The following is an 18,992-nucleotide window of genomic DNA, read 5'->3' on the forward strand; positions in this document are numbered from 1 at the left end:
TATCCCGACTAATTTTCCCCATAGGAATGGCTGAAATAACCAGAGGTAACTAATTGTTACCTGTTTGTTGGACTACAACAGTATGAAGACAGGCTAAAACTGTTTCTCGAATATAAATCCCCAATCAGGCTGGTAGGCGATGTCATGGCGACGTTGGCTAGATAAATGTAAGCGTACAAATACGTCATCGGGTCTAACAGTCGTCTTGCGCCGAACTGCGCATGTGCATAGACACGTTCGATTTAAAGTTGTTTTTGACTAAAAAAAAAATGTGTCAGTTTGTCACTTTCACGAAGTTGGAGTAATACCATATACAACTTCTTAAGTAATTGGCTCGAATCTACGTTGTGCCTTTAGCTTTCGATAAAATGAACAACTAATATTCTTGCCCGCTTTAAAACGGTATATTTATCTTCATGGTTGGTTCATAATATACCATCTTCAACCTAGCCTGTATGCAGTGTTTGCAGCATGTGCCTTATTTTCACAGCTGATTCGGGATGTTTTATTCAAACCGCTGTTAGTATGGCAGTTCGCCACATTAATCTATGCATAGTTTCTATATGTTTGCATAGTGGCCGATGTGAAGTCATTGTCCCCTCCGTCGTAACTCCGAAAGTAAAGTACTGAAGGTTGTAAAACGTGTTAAGTGAAGTGTTCACGATTGCGTAATAAATCCAGGAAGCAATGATTTGCCCGCATTTGTTTAGTGTCAAGTCATGCAAGTGTCAGAACGAGGAACAACAATGGAGCAACTAAATGAAATGCAGCTGAAGACTGTTGAGACCCAACTGAAAGAGCTATTTCCTCAGTCGCAGCAGGTGGGTATTAAGGTAGTATAGTGTGCATTATATTAATTTTTATTATTAAATTATACTTTGTGAAGTTTATTAAGGTTTAAATGCACTTTAAAAAAAAATAATGTGATTTGATAATTCAAAGATAATGATTTTTGGAATAGATTACATTATTATATATTATAACATAATTTTTCCTAGAGGAAACTACTTTATTTGTGGCAAGTCGGAATAGATGGAGCTTAAAGATTTCCAAGATGGCGTAGCAGTCAGACTTCGCATTCTCTTTAATATTTTTCCTAATCATCAACTTCAAAATACTCTCCTACAACCCGCCTCACCCAATATGGCGTGGATCTGTTTTTTTTCTTCTAAAGTATTTCTATTTTCCTCCGAACTGGAATACCTCAACTGATGCTAGCCAGTTTACTAGCTAAGGGGGGTTATTTTTTTATTAACAGTAACATGCGAAACATAAACATAACAGCCAGAGGGATTCCACAAAGACATGAGAAAAAGAAAAAAAACGAATCCACATTATATCAATTCAAATACAGACATGTATCGAATACATTTTTTAAACATTTTGTTTTGTATACATTTTAATGACTCTAAATAGCATTCCACATTAGATAAAACATTTGAGAAAAGGTTTTTTTCTTTATAAATTTTGATTTGTGAAAGAAACATTTTCCTAATAAAATAAAGAGATTTATGACATACTCACGTTCAATTATGGAATCAGTGTAGTAAAATATGTCAAACTTAGAAATGTCAATGGTTGTATGCAATTTGAGGCCAATATAGTTTTACATCAGTCCAGAACACTTGACTATATAAACAATGACAATAAGTGTTCAATAGATTCAGTTTCTAGTTCACAAAACTGCATTCACTGGTAACATCAGGTATATATTTAGAAATCAAGCTATTACACGGATAGAATCTATGGATAATCTTAAAGGAGATCTCCTTTACTTTATTGGCCACCATAAATGTGTGTGGAGTGAGCCACGCACGGTGCCAGATTACATCAAACGACGAAGCAAAAAAAAAAAAAAATATCGCAGAGGGAATAGACTTCCTGTAGAAAATATCCCTTAATAAACTATTGTTGAATTTCATATCTAGTAGACCTATGCCATTCACCTGGATATCGCTTGCAATCGGAGATATTCCAAAATATGCATTATTCTGAAGTAAAGTTTATCCCACTAGGTATAGCTTTAATTACAGTGTCATATTCCTTGCTTGATACCTCAAAGTTGTATCTTTCCATAAATTCTCTCTGCGTAAATAGGTTCCCACTAATATTAACTAATTGGCTGACAAGGATAATGTTTTTCGAGAACCAATTATGGTAAAATAACATCTTGTTTCTATGTAATATCGACCCGTTGTTCCATATAAGACATTTACAGTATGAGGTGAAAAGTTGTGTTTATACAACAAAGCCCAGCACATTAAAGCCTGCTTGTGAAAAGCCACCAGTTTCACAGGAAGTTTACCCACAATATATGGACATTGTAGTAAAAAATGAAGCCCTTCGAACTTCTGAAAAACATATTGAGGTATAATATTCCAGAAGCTATGAGGATTTTTTATGTACCTTTTTAACCCAGTTGATTTTGATATCTGATTGAAGAGAGTGAAGTCTAAGACATTTAGACCACCATCACAAACCCTGTTGGTGATAACATCTCTTTTTATCTTATGTGGCTTGTTTTTCCATATGAAGTTGTACAATAGCCTATCTAAGGTACAGCAAGTGGATTTGGGAATGTCAATAGACAAAAAAAGATAGCCCCTCGGCTTTGGATAAAAGCACCCTTCCTTGAAGACTTAAATCCCTCCCTAACCACGAGGATATTTTGTTTTAGACAGTGTCACACCCTGACCGTAGAGAGCCTTTTAATGTCTCTATTTGGTTTGGTCAGGGTGTGATTTGGGGTGGGCATTCTATGTTTCGTTTTCTATGATTTTGTGTTTCTATGTTTTGGCCGGGTATGGTTCTCAATCAGGGACAGCTGTCTATCGTTGTCTCTGATTGGGAACCATACTTAGGTAGCCCTATTCCCTTCTTTCTGTGTGGAATGTTGACACTATAGCTTCACGGTTGTTTATTGTTGGCGGCATATAAAGGAATATGTACGCACACCACGCTGCACCTTGGATTTCTTCATTCAACGGCCGTGACAGACAGATTCAGTTAAAGGATTCAAATTAAGATCATTCACAGCCTTAAGATTGTTGGTGATCTTTACACTGAGGTAGGTTACAGTATCTTTTTCAGAGATGTTACAATCTGCTGGATTGACAGCTCCTTTTAGAACAAACATCTCACATTTGGAAAGATTTAATACCAAATCTGAGATTTTGGAGAACTACTTCACGATATCCAATGCTAATCTAGCTTGTGACACTTAAAAAAAAAAAGTTTTAAACGTCTCATCTGCCAGTTGGGATATCTTGATCTCTCTCTGGTCTAGAATGTAATGCCTTCAAATGGACTTTTATGAACTAATGAACATAAAATTTGAGATACAAAAAAAAAAGTGAAATTTGACAACCTTGTATTGCGGGGCGGCAGCGTAGCCTAGTGGTTAGAGCGTTGGACTAGTAACCGGAAGGTTGCGAGTTCAAACCCCCGAGCTGACAAGGTACAAATCTGTCGTTCTGCCCCTGAACAGGCAGTTAACCCACTGTTCCCAGGCCGTCATTGAAAATAAGAATATGTTCTTAACTGACTTGCCTGGCTAAATAAAGGTAAAATGTAAAAAAATAAAATAAAATAAAAAATCACCACTCTGCATACAGCTATCCACCATTATGCAGAGTGGCGGCATCAACAACAAAAAAGACAACTTCTGAAAATCCCAAAATAGTATAACTAACGGTCATCGTATGAAGGAGAGGACCAAAGCGCAGCGTGGTAAGTGTTCATCTTGACTTTTAATACGAATAGTGAACACTGAAATAAAACGGCAAACTAACAGTCCTGAACGGTGAAATAAAGCACAGAACAGAAAAAACACTCACGAAATACAAGTAGAAAAAGGCTACCTAAGTATGATTCTCAATCAGAGACAACTAACGACACCTCCCTCTGAGAACCATACCATACCAGGCCAAACGCAACATAGAAAATGGAACATAGACAACTCATGCACTGACCATACTAAAACAAAGACATAAATAAAATAACTAATGTCAGAATGTGACAATAACAGGGAAGTCATCCAATAAATCACAATACTCAACCAAGTCTAACACCCGTCTCAGATTATTAGATATATGGCACCCTTAAACTCTGACATTCAATCAGAACATTCAAGCAAGACTAACCTTTTTGCAAAGATTAAGGCTATAATTTTGTAATCGTTATTGAGGAGTGATTGTACGCCAATTATCAATATTTAAGAGATCCTTATGTGGTTTAGGTATAAGTAATAACCCCTTCTTTAAAGCCTCCTTAAAGGTTTCAAGTAAAAATGGTGCTATTTCTTCAGTGAATGTTTTGTAAAATTCAGAGGTTAATCCATCAATCACAACCTGGAGTTATATTTTCTGAGCAATCCCATACTGGATGTCCATAATGGATAAACCTTTACAGCAAGACCGATTGAATTCTTCACTAACTGAATTAACATTCTCTATAGAATCAAGGAGATCCTTAGTCATCCAAATTGTTATCTAAGGAGTAAAGATTCTCATAAGACTTAGTGGTATAATCTGATAACATCTCTATCCTCAGTGGTAACCCAGTTTCCGAAATGTGTTCAGTTCCCCTCTCCTCTTTTCCAAATTAAAGTATCTACTGTTCTTTTCACCTTTTTCAAGCCATTGTTTTCTGGATCTTATGAAAGCTTGTTACAGCATTCAGAGGTGGAAAAAGGAGATGACCAAAGTGCAGCGTGGTTAGTGTTCATTTTATTTAATAATAATCCAAGCTGAACACTTCAAATTACCAAACAACAAAGTGAAAACTGAAACCGTTCTGTCTGGTGCAGACACAAAGACTGAAAATAACCACACACAAAACACAAAGGAAAACAGGCTACCTAAATATGGTTCTCAATCAGGGACAACGATTGACAGCTGCCTGATTGAGAACCATATCAGGCCAAACGCAGAAATATAAAATCATAGAAAAACTAACATAGACAACCCACCCAACTCATGCCCTGACCATACCAAAACAAAAGACAAAACAAAGGAACTAAGGTCAGAACGTGACAAAGCTCCTCTAGCCTTTTCCTCATACAATGTATCTAGTTGATTCTGTAAGTCATTCAATTTCGCTTTCTCATTAAGATCAAGATGCTCAATCTCTGCGATATCCGCAGTTGTCTTAGAGTTCAGCTACCTCACATCTCCTTCTTAAAGCAAGCCGTTTTCCTTAAGTAATACAGGCTGAGCGGATCTTACATTTCAGCAGTTCACGATGTTTCCCAAATTCTGCATTAGATATCTATAAAATTCAGTAAACGGAAATTAGATTCTTAATAATCACATTTTTTAAAATCATCATGCAATAACAATGAGTTTTTTAATTTCCAATAACCCCCCGAGTATTTCTTACCATAATTCTTACCATCACTGCACATTCTTACAGTCAACCATATGACTTTATGATCCGTCAGGACTGCAGGCAATATTTTTATCTCTACAGTGTTGGGCTCAAGACTAGAGGTTAAAACCCACAAATAAATTATTGATTATAGAGAACGATCTCTTACTCCATGTGTATTGTTTCTCTCCAGGGTTTTAAACTCTCCATATGTCAATTAAGTCCAGGCTTTGGCAGAAATTCACCAACTTGTTCACACAAATCAAATCAAATTGATTTATATAGCCCTTCGTACATCAGCTGATATCTCAAAGTGCTGTACAGAAACCCAGCCTAAAACCCCAAACAGCAAGCAATGCAGGTGTAGAAGCACGGTGGCTTGGAAAAACTCCCTAGAAAGGCCAAAACCTAGGAAAACCTAGAGAGGAACCAGGCTATGGGGGTGGCCAGTCCTCTTCTGGCTGTGCTGGGTGGAGATTATAACAGAACACGGCCAAGATGTGACCAGCATGGTCCAATAATAATAAGGCAGAACAGTTGAAACTGGAGCAGCAGCACGGCCAGGTGGACTGGGGACAGCAAGGAGTCATCATGTCAGGTAGTCCTGAGGCATGGTCCTCGGGCTCAGGTCCTCCGAGAGAGAGAAAGAAAGAGAAAAAGAGAGAATTAGAGAGAGCACACTTAAATTCACACAGGACACCGAATAGGACAGGAGAAGTACTCCAGATATAGCAAACTGACCCTACCCCCCCGACACATAAACTACTGCAGCATAAATACTGGAGGCTGAGACAGGAGGGGTCAGGAGACACTGTGGCCCCATCCGAGGACACCCCCGGACAGGGCCAAACAGGAAGGATATAACCCCACCCACTTTGCCAAAGCACAGCCCCCACACCACTAGAGGGATATCTTCAACCACCAACTTACCATCCTGAGACAAGGCTGAGTATAGCCCACAAAGATCTCCAATGTTAGGCCTATGGGGTAATCTATCAGTCTCATTAGAATAAACCATATTAAAATCTCCAACTATAATCTGACTGGATGGATATTTTCTCAAGACTTTTAAGACTTTCTTCAATTTCCTCTAGAAGTAAGTTATTTGGAGAATTAAAACAGTATCCGTATACATTACACAACACAGATTATCTGTCAATGTGGTTGATGACCACTACTCGCCAATGTCCATTGGTATCCATTTGAAATTGTGTGCTAAAATTGCAACCCCAGCTGAATGACTAGTCCCGTGGGCCCAAAAAAATGACATTGCCCCACTGATTTTTCCAATAATTATAGTCCTCTTTGCATGAATGTGTTTCTTGAACGAATACAAGATCTGCGTTGCAGTCCTTTCAAAACAAAAACAAAAAGCTTTCCTCTTCAACAGGTTTCGTGTCCCCCTGGCATTGATTGACATAAACTTCAAGTCCATACAGTGAGGGAAAAAAGTATTTGATCCCCTGCTGATTTTGTACATTTGCCCACTGACAAAGAAATTATCAGTCTATAATTTTAATGGTAGGTTTATTTGAACAGTGAGAGACAGAATAACAACAACAAAATCCAGAAAACCGCATTTCAAAAATGTTATTGATTTGCATTTTAAGGAGGGAAATAAGTATTTGACCCCCTCTCAATCAGAAAGATTTCTGGCTCCACTACCCCGGTCAACAGTCCTGCGCTCCCCACAGAAACTCGCTCAAACCTCCCCCACTTCTCCTTCACCCAAATCCAGATAGCTGATGTTCTGAAAGAGCTGCAAAATCTGGACCCCAACAAATCATCCAGGCTAGATAATCTGGACCCTCTCTTTCTAAAAATTATCCTCTGAAATTGTTGCACCCCCTATTACTAGCCTGTTCAACCTCGTTCATATCGTCTGAGATTCCCATAGATTGGAAAGCTTCCGCGGTCATCCCCCTCTTCAAAGGGGGAGACACTCTAGACCCAGACTGTTAAAGACCTATATCTATTCTACCCTGCCTTTCTAAAGTCTTCGAAAGCCAAGTTAACAAACAGATTACCGACCATTTCGAATCTAACCTTACCTTCTCCGCTATGCAATCTGGTTTCAGAGCTGGTCATGGGTGAACCTCATCCACGCTCAGCCAGACTTTTGACTTATTGGCAGACTCAACAGCCTTGGTTTCTCAAATGATTGCCTCGCTTGGTTCACCAACTACTTCTCCGATAGAGTTTAGTGTGTCAAATCGGAGGGCCTGTTGTCCGGACCTCTGGCAGTCTCTATGGGGGTGCCACAGGGCTCAATTCTCGGGCCGACTCTATATACATCAATGATATCGCTCTCGCTGCTGGTGATTCTTTGATCCACCTCTATGCAGACGACACCATTCTGTATACCTCTGGCCCTTCATTGGACACTGTGTTATCTAACCTCTAGATGAGTTTCAATGTCATACATCTTTCCTTCCGTGGCCTCCAACTGCTCTTAATTGCAAGTAAAACTAAATGCATGCTTTTCAACCGATCACTGCCCGCACCAGCCCGCCCGACCAGTATCACTCCTATGGACGTTTCTGACTTACAATATGTGGACAACTACAAATACCTAGGTGTCTGGTTAGACTGCAAACTCTCCTTCCAGACTCACATTAAACATCTCCAATCCCAAATTAAATCTAGAATCGGTTTCCTATTTCGCAACAAAGCATCCTTCACTCATGCTGCCAAACATATCCTCGTAAAACTGACCATCTTACCGATCCTCTACTTCGGCAATGTTGTTTACAAAATAGCCTCCAACACTCTACTCAGCAAATTGGAAGCAGTCTATCACAGTGCCATCCGTTTTGTCACCAAAGCCCATATACTACCCACCACTGACCTGTATGCTCTCGTTGGCTTGCCCTTGCTTCATACACTCGTCGCCAAACAACACTGGCTCCAGGTCATCTACAAGTCTCTGCTAGGTAAAGCCCTGCCTTATCTCAGCTCACAAGTCACCATAGCACCACCCGTAGCACGTGCTCCAGCAGGTATATCTCACTGGTCACCCCCAAGGCCAATTCTTACTTTGGCCGCCTTTCCTTCCAGTTCTCTGCTGCCAATGACTGGAACAAACTGCAAAAATCTCTGAAGCTGGAGACTCATATCTCCCTCGCTAGCTTTAAGCACAGCTGTCAGAGCAGCTCACAGATCACTGCACCTGTACATAGCTCATCTGTAAATAGCCCATACAATCTACCTCATCCACATACTGTATTTATGTATTTATCTTGCTCCTTTGCACCCCAGTATCTCAACTTGCACATTCATCTTCTGCATATTCTACCATTCCAGTGTTTAATTGCTATATTGTAATGAATTTGCCACCATGGCCTATTTATTGCCTTACCTCTCTTATCCTACCTCATTTGCACAGGCAGTATATATTTTTTTCTACTGTATTATTGATTGTATGTTTGTTTATTCCATGTGTAACTGTATTTGTCAAACTTCTTTGCTTTATCTTGGCCAGGTCGCAGTTGCAAATGAGAACTTGTTCTCAACTAGCCTACCTGGTTAAATAAAGGTATTAAAACATAGTGAGTGTACAAAACAATATTAGCTCAATATTAGGAAGGTGTTCCTAATATTTTTTTCCTATACTGCACCCCGTGGGAATCGAACCTACAACCCTGGTTTTGCAAGTGCCATGCTCTACTAACTGTGCCACACAGGACTTTAAACATAACATATACAAATGCTAGATAACATATATTCAGTATTTCATTTATATCAAACAAGGATAGAGTTCATACTTTGTTTTCTAATGGAGGCATCTAGGGAACTGTCAGGTACATGTCTGATTTGATCTGTAGTGTCTAAGGGTTATTTTGCCTTGTCTGTCAAGGTTTATGGTTACATTTTCCTGATGAACAGAGTTATGGCTGACCCGATTCAGGTTTTTGTGGACCGCTGGCCAGAATTCAATGTCATTCTCTGCAAACCACCATATGGGAAGGTAACATTAGATACATTCATAAAGATACACATGTCCCAAACTTAATAGAAATAATGTGTATTTTTTTGGCTTAACTCCTCATTTGCCCATTTTGCAGGAGGGGGACCTATTTAAAGACACATGTGTTTTTACTAAAGATGAAGCTTCTTTTAGGAATATCCTTGGAGAGAACAACATAATTGACTGGACAAAGTTCCTCTGTTTAGGTAATTACACTGTAATTACAGTACCTGCCACTTGCACTTTGCCTGCTTGCCCCACCCCCCTCTGTCTCTTGTTTCTCTTTCTCCTAAAACCATCACCCATGGACCTTAAAATGCATGTACCATGTTGAGAATTCTCCATTCGGAGTGTAACGCCCTCTTTAGCTCTCTTTCATGCTCCCCCAAACTGAGCTCTGGTTCAGGTCATTATTGCACCTTCCCCTACTAAAATAGTGGAGGAATGTGCACCAACAACATGGACAAGAGCTACACACAATCTCAGCCTTGCCCTGCTGCAGCAGATAGGAGCACATAAAACAGGGGATGGTGAGCTCCCCATTGTGTTTTATTAATTTAACCTATTGCTTTATCCAGGAAGTCCCATTGGGGTCAGAAGACCTCTTTTACAAGTAAAGAAAGACCTGGGCTGTATGTATAAAGCTTGCCAGAGTAGGAGTGTTGATCTAGGATCAGTTTTGCATAATTATGAAGAAGGAGGAACTGATCCTAGATCAGCACTCCTATTCTGAGATGCTTGATAGATACGGCCCCTGGTGTCTCTGGTTGTCTCTAGACTGCTGGGATCTGGGGTGGTTTCATTAGTCACACACCATATAGCACAAAGTTCAATTTCGTAGAAGTTGTTTGCCAACTTTACAGCCCTCCGCTATTTTAGGCACCAGTCTTTGCTATGAGGAGATGGTGATGGTGGTGGCTTCTGAGAGAAAGGTGCCCGTGAATAAAGTGTCTGTGAGTCACATGATGATGCTCCAGGATCCATCCCGCCTTCCACCTGTAGAAAGGTATGATGGGCTCAGCTCAATTCATTTTACCATAGGGAGAGACATTTTTGCAATTTTAAAGCTTATTTTCTGCAATTCTACACATTTTGCCATGACTTATGATATCTGAGTGTCACGTTCAAACAAAATCAATGGCAAGTGCACTGCTTGCATGGGGGGTACCAATGCTGACATGGGCTACTTGAGTGACTGTCAGTGACTGACATATAACAAGAGGAAAACTGAGGATGCACTATACCAAATTGAAAATGACATTTTATTGGTTGCGTACACAGATTTGCAGTTGTTATAGCAGGTGCAGTGAATGCTTACGTTACCAGCTCCAACAGTGCAGTAGAATGTCTAGCAAATTCAATACACAAATAATAAAGAAATCTAAACAATAAATGATAACAAGTACAATTAAAAATCCAAATTAGATACTATATTAGAGTGAGCGACGTAAAAATCCAGAATATAAATACATGGTGTGTATAGACATATCATTTGGAAAAGAAAATGGTAGGTACAGTAGTCGGTATATTAGGATGAGCTATGTGGAGAATACAGTATACATACACAGTGAGTAAACAACAGTATATAAAAAGTAAATTAAGTGACCAGTGTTAAATGTCTCTATATACATGGAGCATTAGTCTCAAGGTGCAGGGCAGAGTACCGGGCAGGTATCAGGCTAGTGATGGCTGTTCAACAGTCTGATGGCCTGGAGATAATATACTGTACTCTATACCATCTGCATCATGCCTATGCCGTTCGGCCATCACTCATTCATATATTTGTATGTACATGTTCTTATTCATTCCTTTACACTTGTGTGTATAAGGTAGTTGTTGTGAAATTGTTCGGTTAAATTACTTATTAGATATTACTGCATGGTCGGAACTTAAGCACAAGCATTTCGCTACACTCGCATTAACATCTGATAACCATGTGTATGTGACAAATAACATTTTATTTGAGATAGTAGTAGTATTTCAGTCTCTCAGTCCCAGCTCTGATGCACCTGCTAGATGGTAGCAGAGTGAACAGACCATGGCTCGGTGGCTTAGGTCCTTAATGATATTAAGTGAACCTTGTGTATTCTACTTTTCTAACTCTCAATGGTAATTTGAGACCCCGACGGAGTTACCCCAGGCGGCCGCTCTACGATATGATATCTATCTCATACTTCTTTCTTTCCTTCTCAAATCCACAGTGCAATTGAATCAATGATATCCTCACTGGACGAATCCCATGCTGATCTTGTCAACAAAACCTGGAAGTTCGGGAACACGGAGAACAGTTTCCAGATGATCCGGAACATGATCCGGCACTACCCATCTTGCTGTGTGCTGGATGCAGAGAGCCAGCTGCCCATAGCCTGGGTTCTGACCTATCCCTCCTGTGCCATGGGTATGTGGAATATATACGGTGCCTTCAGAAAGTATTTACACCCCTTGACTTTTTCCACATTTTGTTGTGTTAAAAAGTAGGATTACAATGGATTTAATTGTCATTTTTTGTCAACAATCTACACAAAATACTCTAATGTCAAAGTGGAAGAAAAAATGTAACATTTGTAAAATCTTGATTAGATATGTAAGTATTCAACCCCCTGTGTCAATAAATGTTAGAATCACATTTGACAGCAATTACAGCTGTGAGTCTTTCTGGGTAATTCTCTCAGCTCTTTCCACACCTGGATTGTGCAATATTTCCCCTTTTTATTATTTTCAAAGTTCTTCAAGCTCTGTCAAATCTTTAAATTTGTTCAGATCTTGCCATAGATTTTCAAGTAGATTTAAGTCAAAACTGTAACTCAGAACATTTCAATGTCTTCTTGGTAAGCAACTCCAGTGTAGATTTGGCATTGTTTCAGGTTGTCTTGTTGCAAGGTTAATTCTTCTCCGTGTCTGGTGCACAGCAGACTGAACCAGGTTTTCCTCTAGGATTTTGCCTATGCTTAGCTCCATCCATTTAATTTGTATCCTGAAAAACTCCCATCTTCTTAATGATTACAAACATACCCATAGCATGATGCAGCCACCACTATGGTTGAATCTGTGTTTGAAATTCATAGCTCGACTGAGGGACCTTCAGATAATTCTGTGTGGGGTACAGAGATGAGGTAGTCATTAAAAAAAATCATGTTGAACATTATTATTGCACACAGAGAAAATATGGAAAAAGTTAAAGGGTGTGAATAATTTCTGAAGGCACTGTACACAGCTCTCACTTGTATAGGACTAATGAATGCTTTTATACATTTTACATGTCCCTCCTTATTTTGGGCGCACTGGGAAACAATTACCAAAACAATGGTTCCTACCCCGTCACAGGTATGTTGTACACCCTGCAGGAGCACAGAGGACAGGGCCTGGCCAAAGCCCTGGTCAGCAGCATGTCCAGGAGACTCTATTCTCAGGGCTTCCCAGTGTACTGCTTCGTTGAGGAGGAGAATACACTGTCCTACAACCTTTTCACCAACCTGGGCTTTACTGAGGACCCTCAATACAGGGCTGCATGGTTTGACTTTAACAGTTTGTGATTAAGGTCGTGCATAGAGATCAATGTTGACATTAAAAGCTATGCTATTATCTCCGAAAAAAGACAGTGTGTGAAGAGATCATATCATTGCAGGATGGACATTGAGCAAATATTACTTTGAACAGTTACTAAACAGTTACTAAACTATCTATGCACACAATTCAAATACCTTTTAGACTGGCAACGATTCCATTATCTTACATTTAGCGACAATCTTATCCAGAGTGCTTACATTTTTTTTACTTTTCCTTACTGGTCCCCTGTGGGAGTCAAACCCACAACTCTGTCGTTGGAAGCACCATGCTACCAACTGAGCCACACGGCACCCCATGATGTTTGTTTCTCAAGGCTTATTTTCAGTGTGGTGTAATTAGAATGCTGCATAGTAAAATATGCTAATTGTATTCTGAGCTATAACACTTCATCAGTGTTGTTTAGATTTCTGATTCCAAATGAGGTTATGTTTACAAAAACAAAAAAAAATAGAATAAATACAATTTAAACTCAACAAAAAAAGAAACGTCCCTTTTTCAGGACCCTGTCTTTCAAAGATAACAACTGCACAGGATCGGTACATCCAAAAATGAATTGTGGGACCGGTACAGGATGGCATCAACAACCGCCCGAGTTACACCAGGAACGCACAATCCCTCCATCAGTGGTCACTGTCCACATTAGGCTGAAAACGTCACCTGTGGGCACAAACCCATCATCGCTGGGCCAGACAGGACTGGCAAAAGTGCTCTTCACTGACAAGTCGCGGTTTTGTCTCACCAGGGGTGATGGTTGGATTCGCGTTTATCGTCGAAGGAATGAGCGTTACACCGAGGCCTGTACTCTGGAATGGGATGGATTTGGAGGTGGAGGGGCCGTCATGGTCTGGGGCGGTGAGTCACAGCATCATCGGACGGAGCTTGTTGTCATTTCAGGCAATCTCAACGCTGTGCATTACAGGGAAGACATCCTCCTCCCTCATGTGGTACCCTTCCTGCAGGCTCATCCTGACATGATCCTCCAGCATGACAATGCCACCAGCCATACTGCTCATTCCGTGTGTGATTTCCTGCAAGACAGGAATGTCAGTGTTCTGCCATAGCCAGCGAAGAGCCCGGATTTCAACCCCATTGAGCATGTCCGGGACCTGTTGGATCGGAGGGTGAGGGCTAGGGTCAATCCCCCCAGAAATGTCCTGGAACTTGCAGGTGCCTTGGTGGAAGAGTGAGGCAACATCTTACAGCAAGAACTGGCAAATCTGGTGCAGTCCATGAGGAGGAGATGCACTGCAGTACTTAATGTAGATGGTGGTCACACCAGATACTGACTGTTACTTTTGATTTTGACCCCCCTTTGTTCAGGGACACATTATTCAATTTCTGTTAGTCACATGTCTGTGGAACTTGTTCAGTTTGTCTCAGTTGTTGGATCGAGTTATGTTCATACAAATATTTACACATGTTAAGTTTGCTGAAAATAAATTCAGTTGATAGTGAGGACTATCAAGTTTAAAACATGTTAATAGTGTAAAACATGATAGAAAATATTTCTTATTCATCTTTGTTTAGTACTGAACTTCACAGGCTGATGCTACCAAAGTGGTTAGAGTTCCTCAGAAGTGAAAAGCAAAAAAAAAAAACATTTAGACTAGAGGAAAGGTTGTTTAAGACAACAATTTTACATTCTCAACACAGTGCAAGGTCAATGATGCATTTTCCAGCTTGAAATAACACAACGTTAAAATAATGGTTGTTGTCAAACGTGTCAGGCTCAAAATAGAGTAATGGATCAAAATACAGTCACAGGACATAGTATGAAATGCTTAATTGTCAGATACTGAGCCAACTGTCACACTCCTTACTCAAAGTCAGCAATCAAATGGGCACATTTTTCTTGCATCACCTTACTGAAAGGATTTTTAAATTGAACCTTTATTTAACCAGGTAAGTCAGTTAAGAACAATTTCTTATTTACAATGACGGCCTAACGGGGAACAGTGGGTTAATTGCCTTGTTCAGGGGCAGAACAACATATTTTCACCATGTCAGCTCGGGGATTGTTTTCGGGTTGCTGGCCCAATGCTCTAACCACTAGGCTACCTACCGCCCATAGACATGAAACATGCAGATGAAACCAACTGCACCATCCGCAGCAAAGACACCATTAATCCACATCCTCTCTCCTCCAGCCTTACCAGCCATCTCTCCCAGTAACGTAGCACTGGATCTGAGCTAAGTACATGGGCCATGGAACCATCTTTTTCTCACTAGTATCTGTCCATTTTCAACCTGCAGGGAGAGCAAGAAACCATGGAGGAAATAAAGACATTTGAGAGAGAGACTCATTTAACTCACAGCTCTTCCACCTTGGCCCTAACTCTTTGATGTTTTGTATGGTGGCAGCAATACTGTTAGCTCCATCACTACACTGCTTATTCCTATCCAGAATCTTCAGAACTGCTAACATTTAAGGATTAGTGCCAAGGAGGTGCTGTAGGAAGTGAATTAGGATGAGAGAGTATGGTAGTTGTAGTTTAGGTCATTCACACCTGGTAGTTGTAGTTCGTCGTTGTTTAAGGCCCCAACATAGTCTGCTACCTGTAGGGGGTTGTTGTACGTGTTGATGAGGAAAGTTTTCAACCTCTGTTTCCGTTAAAAGCACTTTCAATTAAGATTCTCCATTGAGCATGCATGTTTTTTTAGTCCAGGACTAGGCTTTATCTGTGTCTGGAAAGAATAACTAAAAGTCTGAGTTGGCCAAATAAACTTACAGGTCAGGTAGAGCCTCTAGTCCTTTCTTTGATAAGATGTTGGTCGCGTTCCAGGCTGACAACATTGCAGACGTTGCATTACATCAAATTATGTGGTTAGCTGATATGTTGAACATCTATCCAGTTGTTGGGAGATCTGGTAGTCGTCTGCAATGTAGTTAGCCTGGAACATGGCCATCCTCACCTGTAGAAAGCAACTCAGTCCACAAATCAAAGATAGCCTAGTTTGTCATGCTGCACACGGCTCTCGATGGCTCTCACTCCCCTAACGTCCTCCAACACATGGTGCATACTCTCCATGTACCCCTCTACCTCTGCTGGAACCTCTGGTGCCTTCTCAGGATCTGCTGGGGCCTCCTCTGTTGTCAATGGGCAAACACTCCCCACGGTCATGTGGAAAAGCTTCCCTTGCCTGAATAGATCTGACATGTTTGTTTGTGTGTATCATGTCCTCATGATTAAATCAACTTTTACAATCAGAGGGTTCTGCTTACACCTACTACCTCATATTGTATTCCTTAAAGCCATCCTCTACCAGTTGAGTGATCATCTTCCTCCTACACCTCTCCAGGTAAAACTTTTGTTCCGGGTACAGTGTCTGCTGAAGGATATGGATCACACATCCAAGCTCAGTTTCGCCAGATTAAAATGCCCTGTTGCGGTTAAGCAACGGGTGGAGCATTTTAAACACTTTGGGTGGCAGTCGTTAGGAGGGTGTTTGGGATTTTCTCACATGTCCGTAGATTTGAGCATCTGGCTCCTTTAGGATCTTGGTATTTTGAGCACTGACTCAGTGGGATACAACTGACTTGACAAGTGTAGAGTAGCGTCTGCTGTCCATGGAACTGTATGGACTGCGTTTCTTACGAGCTGGAGATACATTGGAAGTGGAGAAAGTATTCACGGAAGTCAGGGTACAATGGGAGAAGAGTCCAGTCACAACCCTAGCTGGCTCCCACACACGATGTGCACATCTAAACAGCTGATGGAAATGCATTTTAGTTCGTTAGATAACTTAGCTAGCCACATACAATAGTACACAGTGAAAGTTGTAGGAGATATACCCAAGGACGTCAGAGGACATAAATCAGTGAACCACCTAACTGAGGAACTCAATTTAACCTTGCGCAATACCATAGATGCAGTCGCCCCCCTAAAAACTAAAAACATTTGTCATAATAAACTAGCTTCCTGTTATACAGAAAATACCCGAGCTCTGAAGCAAGCTTCCAGAAAAATGGAACGGAAATGGCACCACACCAAACTAAGTCTTCCGACTAGCTTGGAAAGACAGTACCATGCAGTATCGAAGAGCCCTCACTGCTGCTCGATCATCCTATTTTTCCAACTTAATTGAGGAAAATAAGAACAATCCAAAAAAAAAGTGATACTGTCGCAAAGCTAACTAAAAAGCAGCATTCCCCAAGAGAGGATGGCTTTCACTTCAGCAGTAATACATTCATGGACTTCTTTGAGGAGAAGATCATGATCATTAGAAAGCAAATTACAAACTCCTCTTTAAGTCTGCATATTCCTCCAAAGCTCAGTTGTCCTGAGTCTGCACAACTCTGCCAGGACCTAGGATCAAGAGAGACGCTCAAGTGTTTTAGTACTATATCTCTTGACACAATGAAGAAAATAATCATGGCCTCTAAACCTTCAAGCTGCATACTGGACCCTATTCCAACTAAACTACTGAAAGAGCTGCTTCCTGTGCTTGGCCCTCCTATGTTGAACATAATAAACGGCTCTCTATCCACCGGATGTGTACCAAACTCACTAAAAGTGGCAGTAATAAAGCCTCTTTGACCCCCAAAAAAAGCCAAACCTTGACCCAGAAAATATTTAAAACTATCGGCCTATTTCGAATCTCCCATTCCTCTCAATTTTAGAAACAGCTGTTGCACAGCAACTCACTGCCTTCCTGAAGACAAACAATGTATACGAAATGCTTCAGTCTGGTTTTAGACCCCATCATGGCACTGAGATTGCACTTGTGAAGGTGGTAAATGACCTTTTAATGGCGTCAGACTGAGGCTCTGCATCTGTCACTGGGCAATACGGACTTTCAGCTCCCTCCAAAGATGTTCTACTGGGTTCAGGTCTGGAGACTGGCTAGGCCACTCCAGGACCTTGAGATGCTTCTTACGGAGCCACTCCTTAGTTGCCCTGGCTGTGTGTTTCGGGTCGTTGTCATGCTGGAAGACCCAGCCACGACCCATCTTCAATGCTCTTACTGAGGGAAGGAGGTTGTGTGCCAAGATCTCGCGATACATGGCCCCATCCATCCTCCCCTCAATACGGTGCAGTCGTCTTGTCCCCTTCGCAGAAAAGCATCCCCAAAGAATTATGTTTCCACCTCCATACTGTCAGGACCCAGTTACGAACTCAGGTCTCCGGTGTGAGAAACAGTCACTTAGCAAACTGAGCCACTAATAGTCGGCAGAACCCAGAAGATGAGGCAGACACAGCAGTCCTGGAAACGGTGTTTTAATAAAGTAAAAAGGAAAGTTCTTCAGGCAAAAATATAAATCCACAACGTCAAAAGTAATTCCAAGAGAACAAAGGTAATCCTCCAACTCAAAGGTAAATCCACAAGGTGGTAGGTACAGCAGAAAAAAGCCTGAAAAAATAATCAAAAATAAATAAACGAGAACAAAACCAGAGTACCTATAGAGAGTCCAACTGGAGTAACAAATGTTCACAGCATCGCTGGGGCTGGGTGCTAACATTCACACACAGAGCAAAGAACTGAGGAAAACTAAGGGTTTAAATACCCTCAAGGGAAACGAGGCACAGGTGCAAATCATAACTGGAAACAAGGGAAAACAAAAGGGTCAAAAAGCACAATGGGGGCATCTAGTGACCAAAACTGGAACAACCCTGGCCAAATCCTGACACATACTTCACAGTTGGGATGGTGTTCTTGGGGTTGTACTCATCCTTCTTCCTCCAAACACAGCGAGTGGAGTTTAGACCAAAAAGCTCTATTTTTGTCTCATCCGACCACATGACCTTCTCCCATTCCTCCTCTGGATCATCCAGATGGTCATTGGCAAACTTCAGACGGGTCTGGACATGCGCAGGGGGACCTTGCGTGCGCTGCAGGATTTTAATCCATGACGGCGTAGTGTGTTTCTAATGGTTTTCTTTGAGACTGTGGTCCCAGCTCTCTTCAGGTCATTGACCAGGTCCTGCTGTGTAGTTCTGGGCTAATCCCTCACCTTCCTCATGATCATTGATGCCCCACGAGGTGAGATCTTGCATGGAGCCCCAGACCGAGGGTGATTGACCGTCATCTTGAACTTCTTCCATTTTCTAATAATTGCGCCAACAGTTGTTGCCTTCTCACCAAGCTGCTT

At 41.0% G+C, this 18,992-nt stretch overlaps 1 protein-coding gene across 4 annotated transcripts; it reads left to right on the forward strand.

Annotated features, from left to right (window-relative positions):
• Window positions 1-242: 242 nt before the first annotated feature.
• Window positions 243-12,928, forward strand: si:dkey-76k16.6 (uncharacterized protein LOC566817 homolog). 4 transcript variants are annotated; one of them, XM_035760416.2, is made up of 6 exons: window positions 243-833; window positions 9,224-9,334; window positions 9,432-9,540; window positions 10,214-10,340; window positions 11,536-11,732; window positions 12,659-12,928. In XM_035760416.2, exons 1-6 carry the CDS (start codon window positions 720-722, stop codon window positions 12,865-12,867), a joined length of 867 nt encoding a protein of 288 aa, XP_035616309.1. In that variant the 5' UTR covers window positions 243-719; the 3' UTR covers window positions 12,868-12,928. The 4 variants fall into 4 exon arrangements, with proteins under 4 accessions (XP_035616309.1, XP_035616312.1, XP_035616313.1 ...); XM_035760419.2 differs by having other exon boundaries at window positions 244-821; window positions 9,275-9,334; XM_035760417.2 differs by having other exon boundaries at window positions 248-821.
• The last annotated feature ends 6,064 nt before the right edge of the window (window positions 12,929-18,992 follow it).

Source organism: Oncorhynchus keta, chromosome 2, assembly GCF_023373465.1.
Source record: "Oncorhynchus keta strain PuntledgeMale-10-30-2019 chromosome 2, Oket_V2, whole genome shotgun sequence".
In the NCBI taxonomy this organism is placed as follows: domain Eukaryota; kingdom Metazoa; phylum Chordata; class Actinopteri; order Salmoniformes; family Salmonidae; genus Oncorhynchus; species Oncorhynchus keta.

Excerpts from the sequence above, each read along its gene's own strand:
- si:dkey-76k16.6 (XM_035760416.2), top strand. The coding sequence starts at position 720 with ATGCAAGTGTCAGAACGAGGAACAACAATGGAGCAACTAAATGAAATG. Across the intron at positions 9,541-10,213 it reads GACAAAGTTCCTCTGTTTAG|GCACCAGTCTTTGCTATGAG; the intron begins GTAATTACACTG and ends CCGCTATTTTAG. Across the intron at positions 10,341-11,535 it reads CGCCTTCCACCTGTAGAAAG|TGCAATTGAATCAATGATAT; the intron begins GTATGATGGGCT and ends TCAAATCCACAG.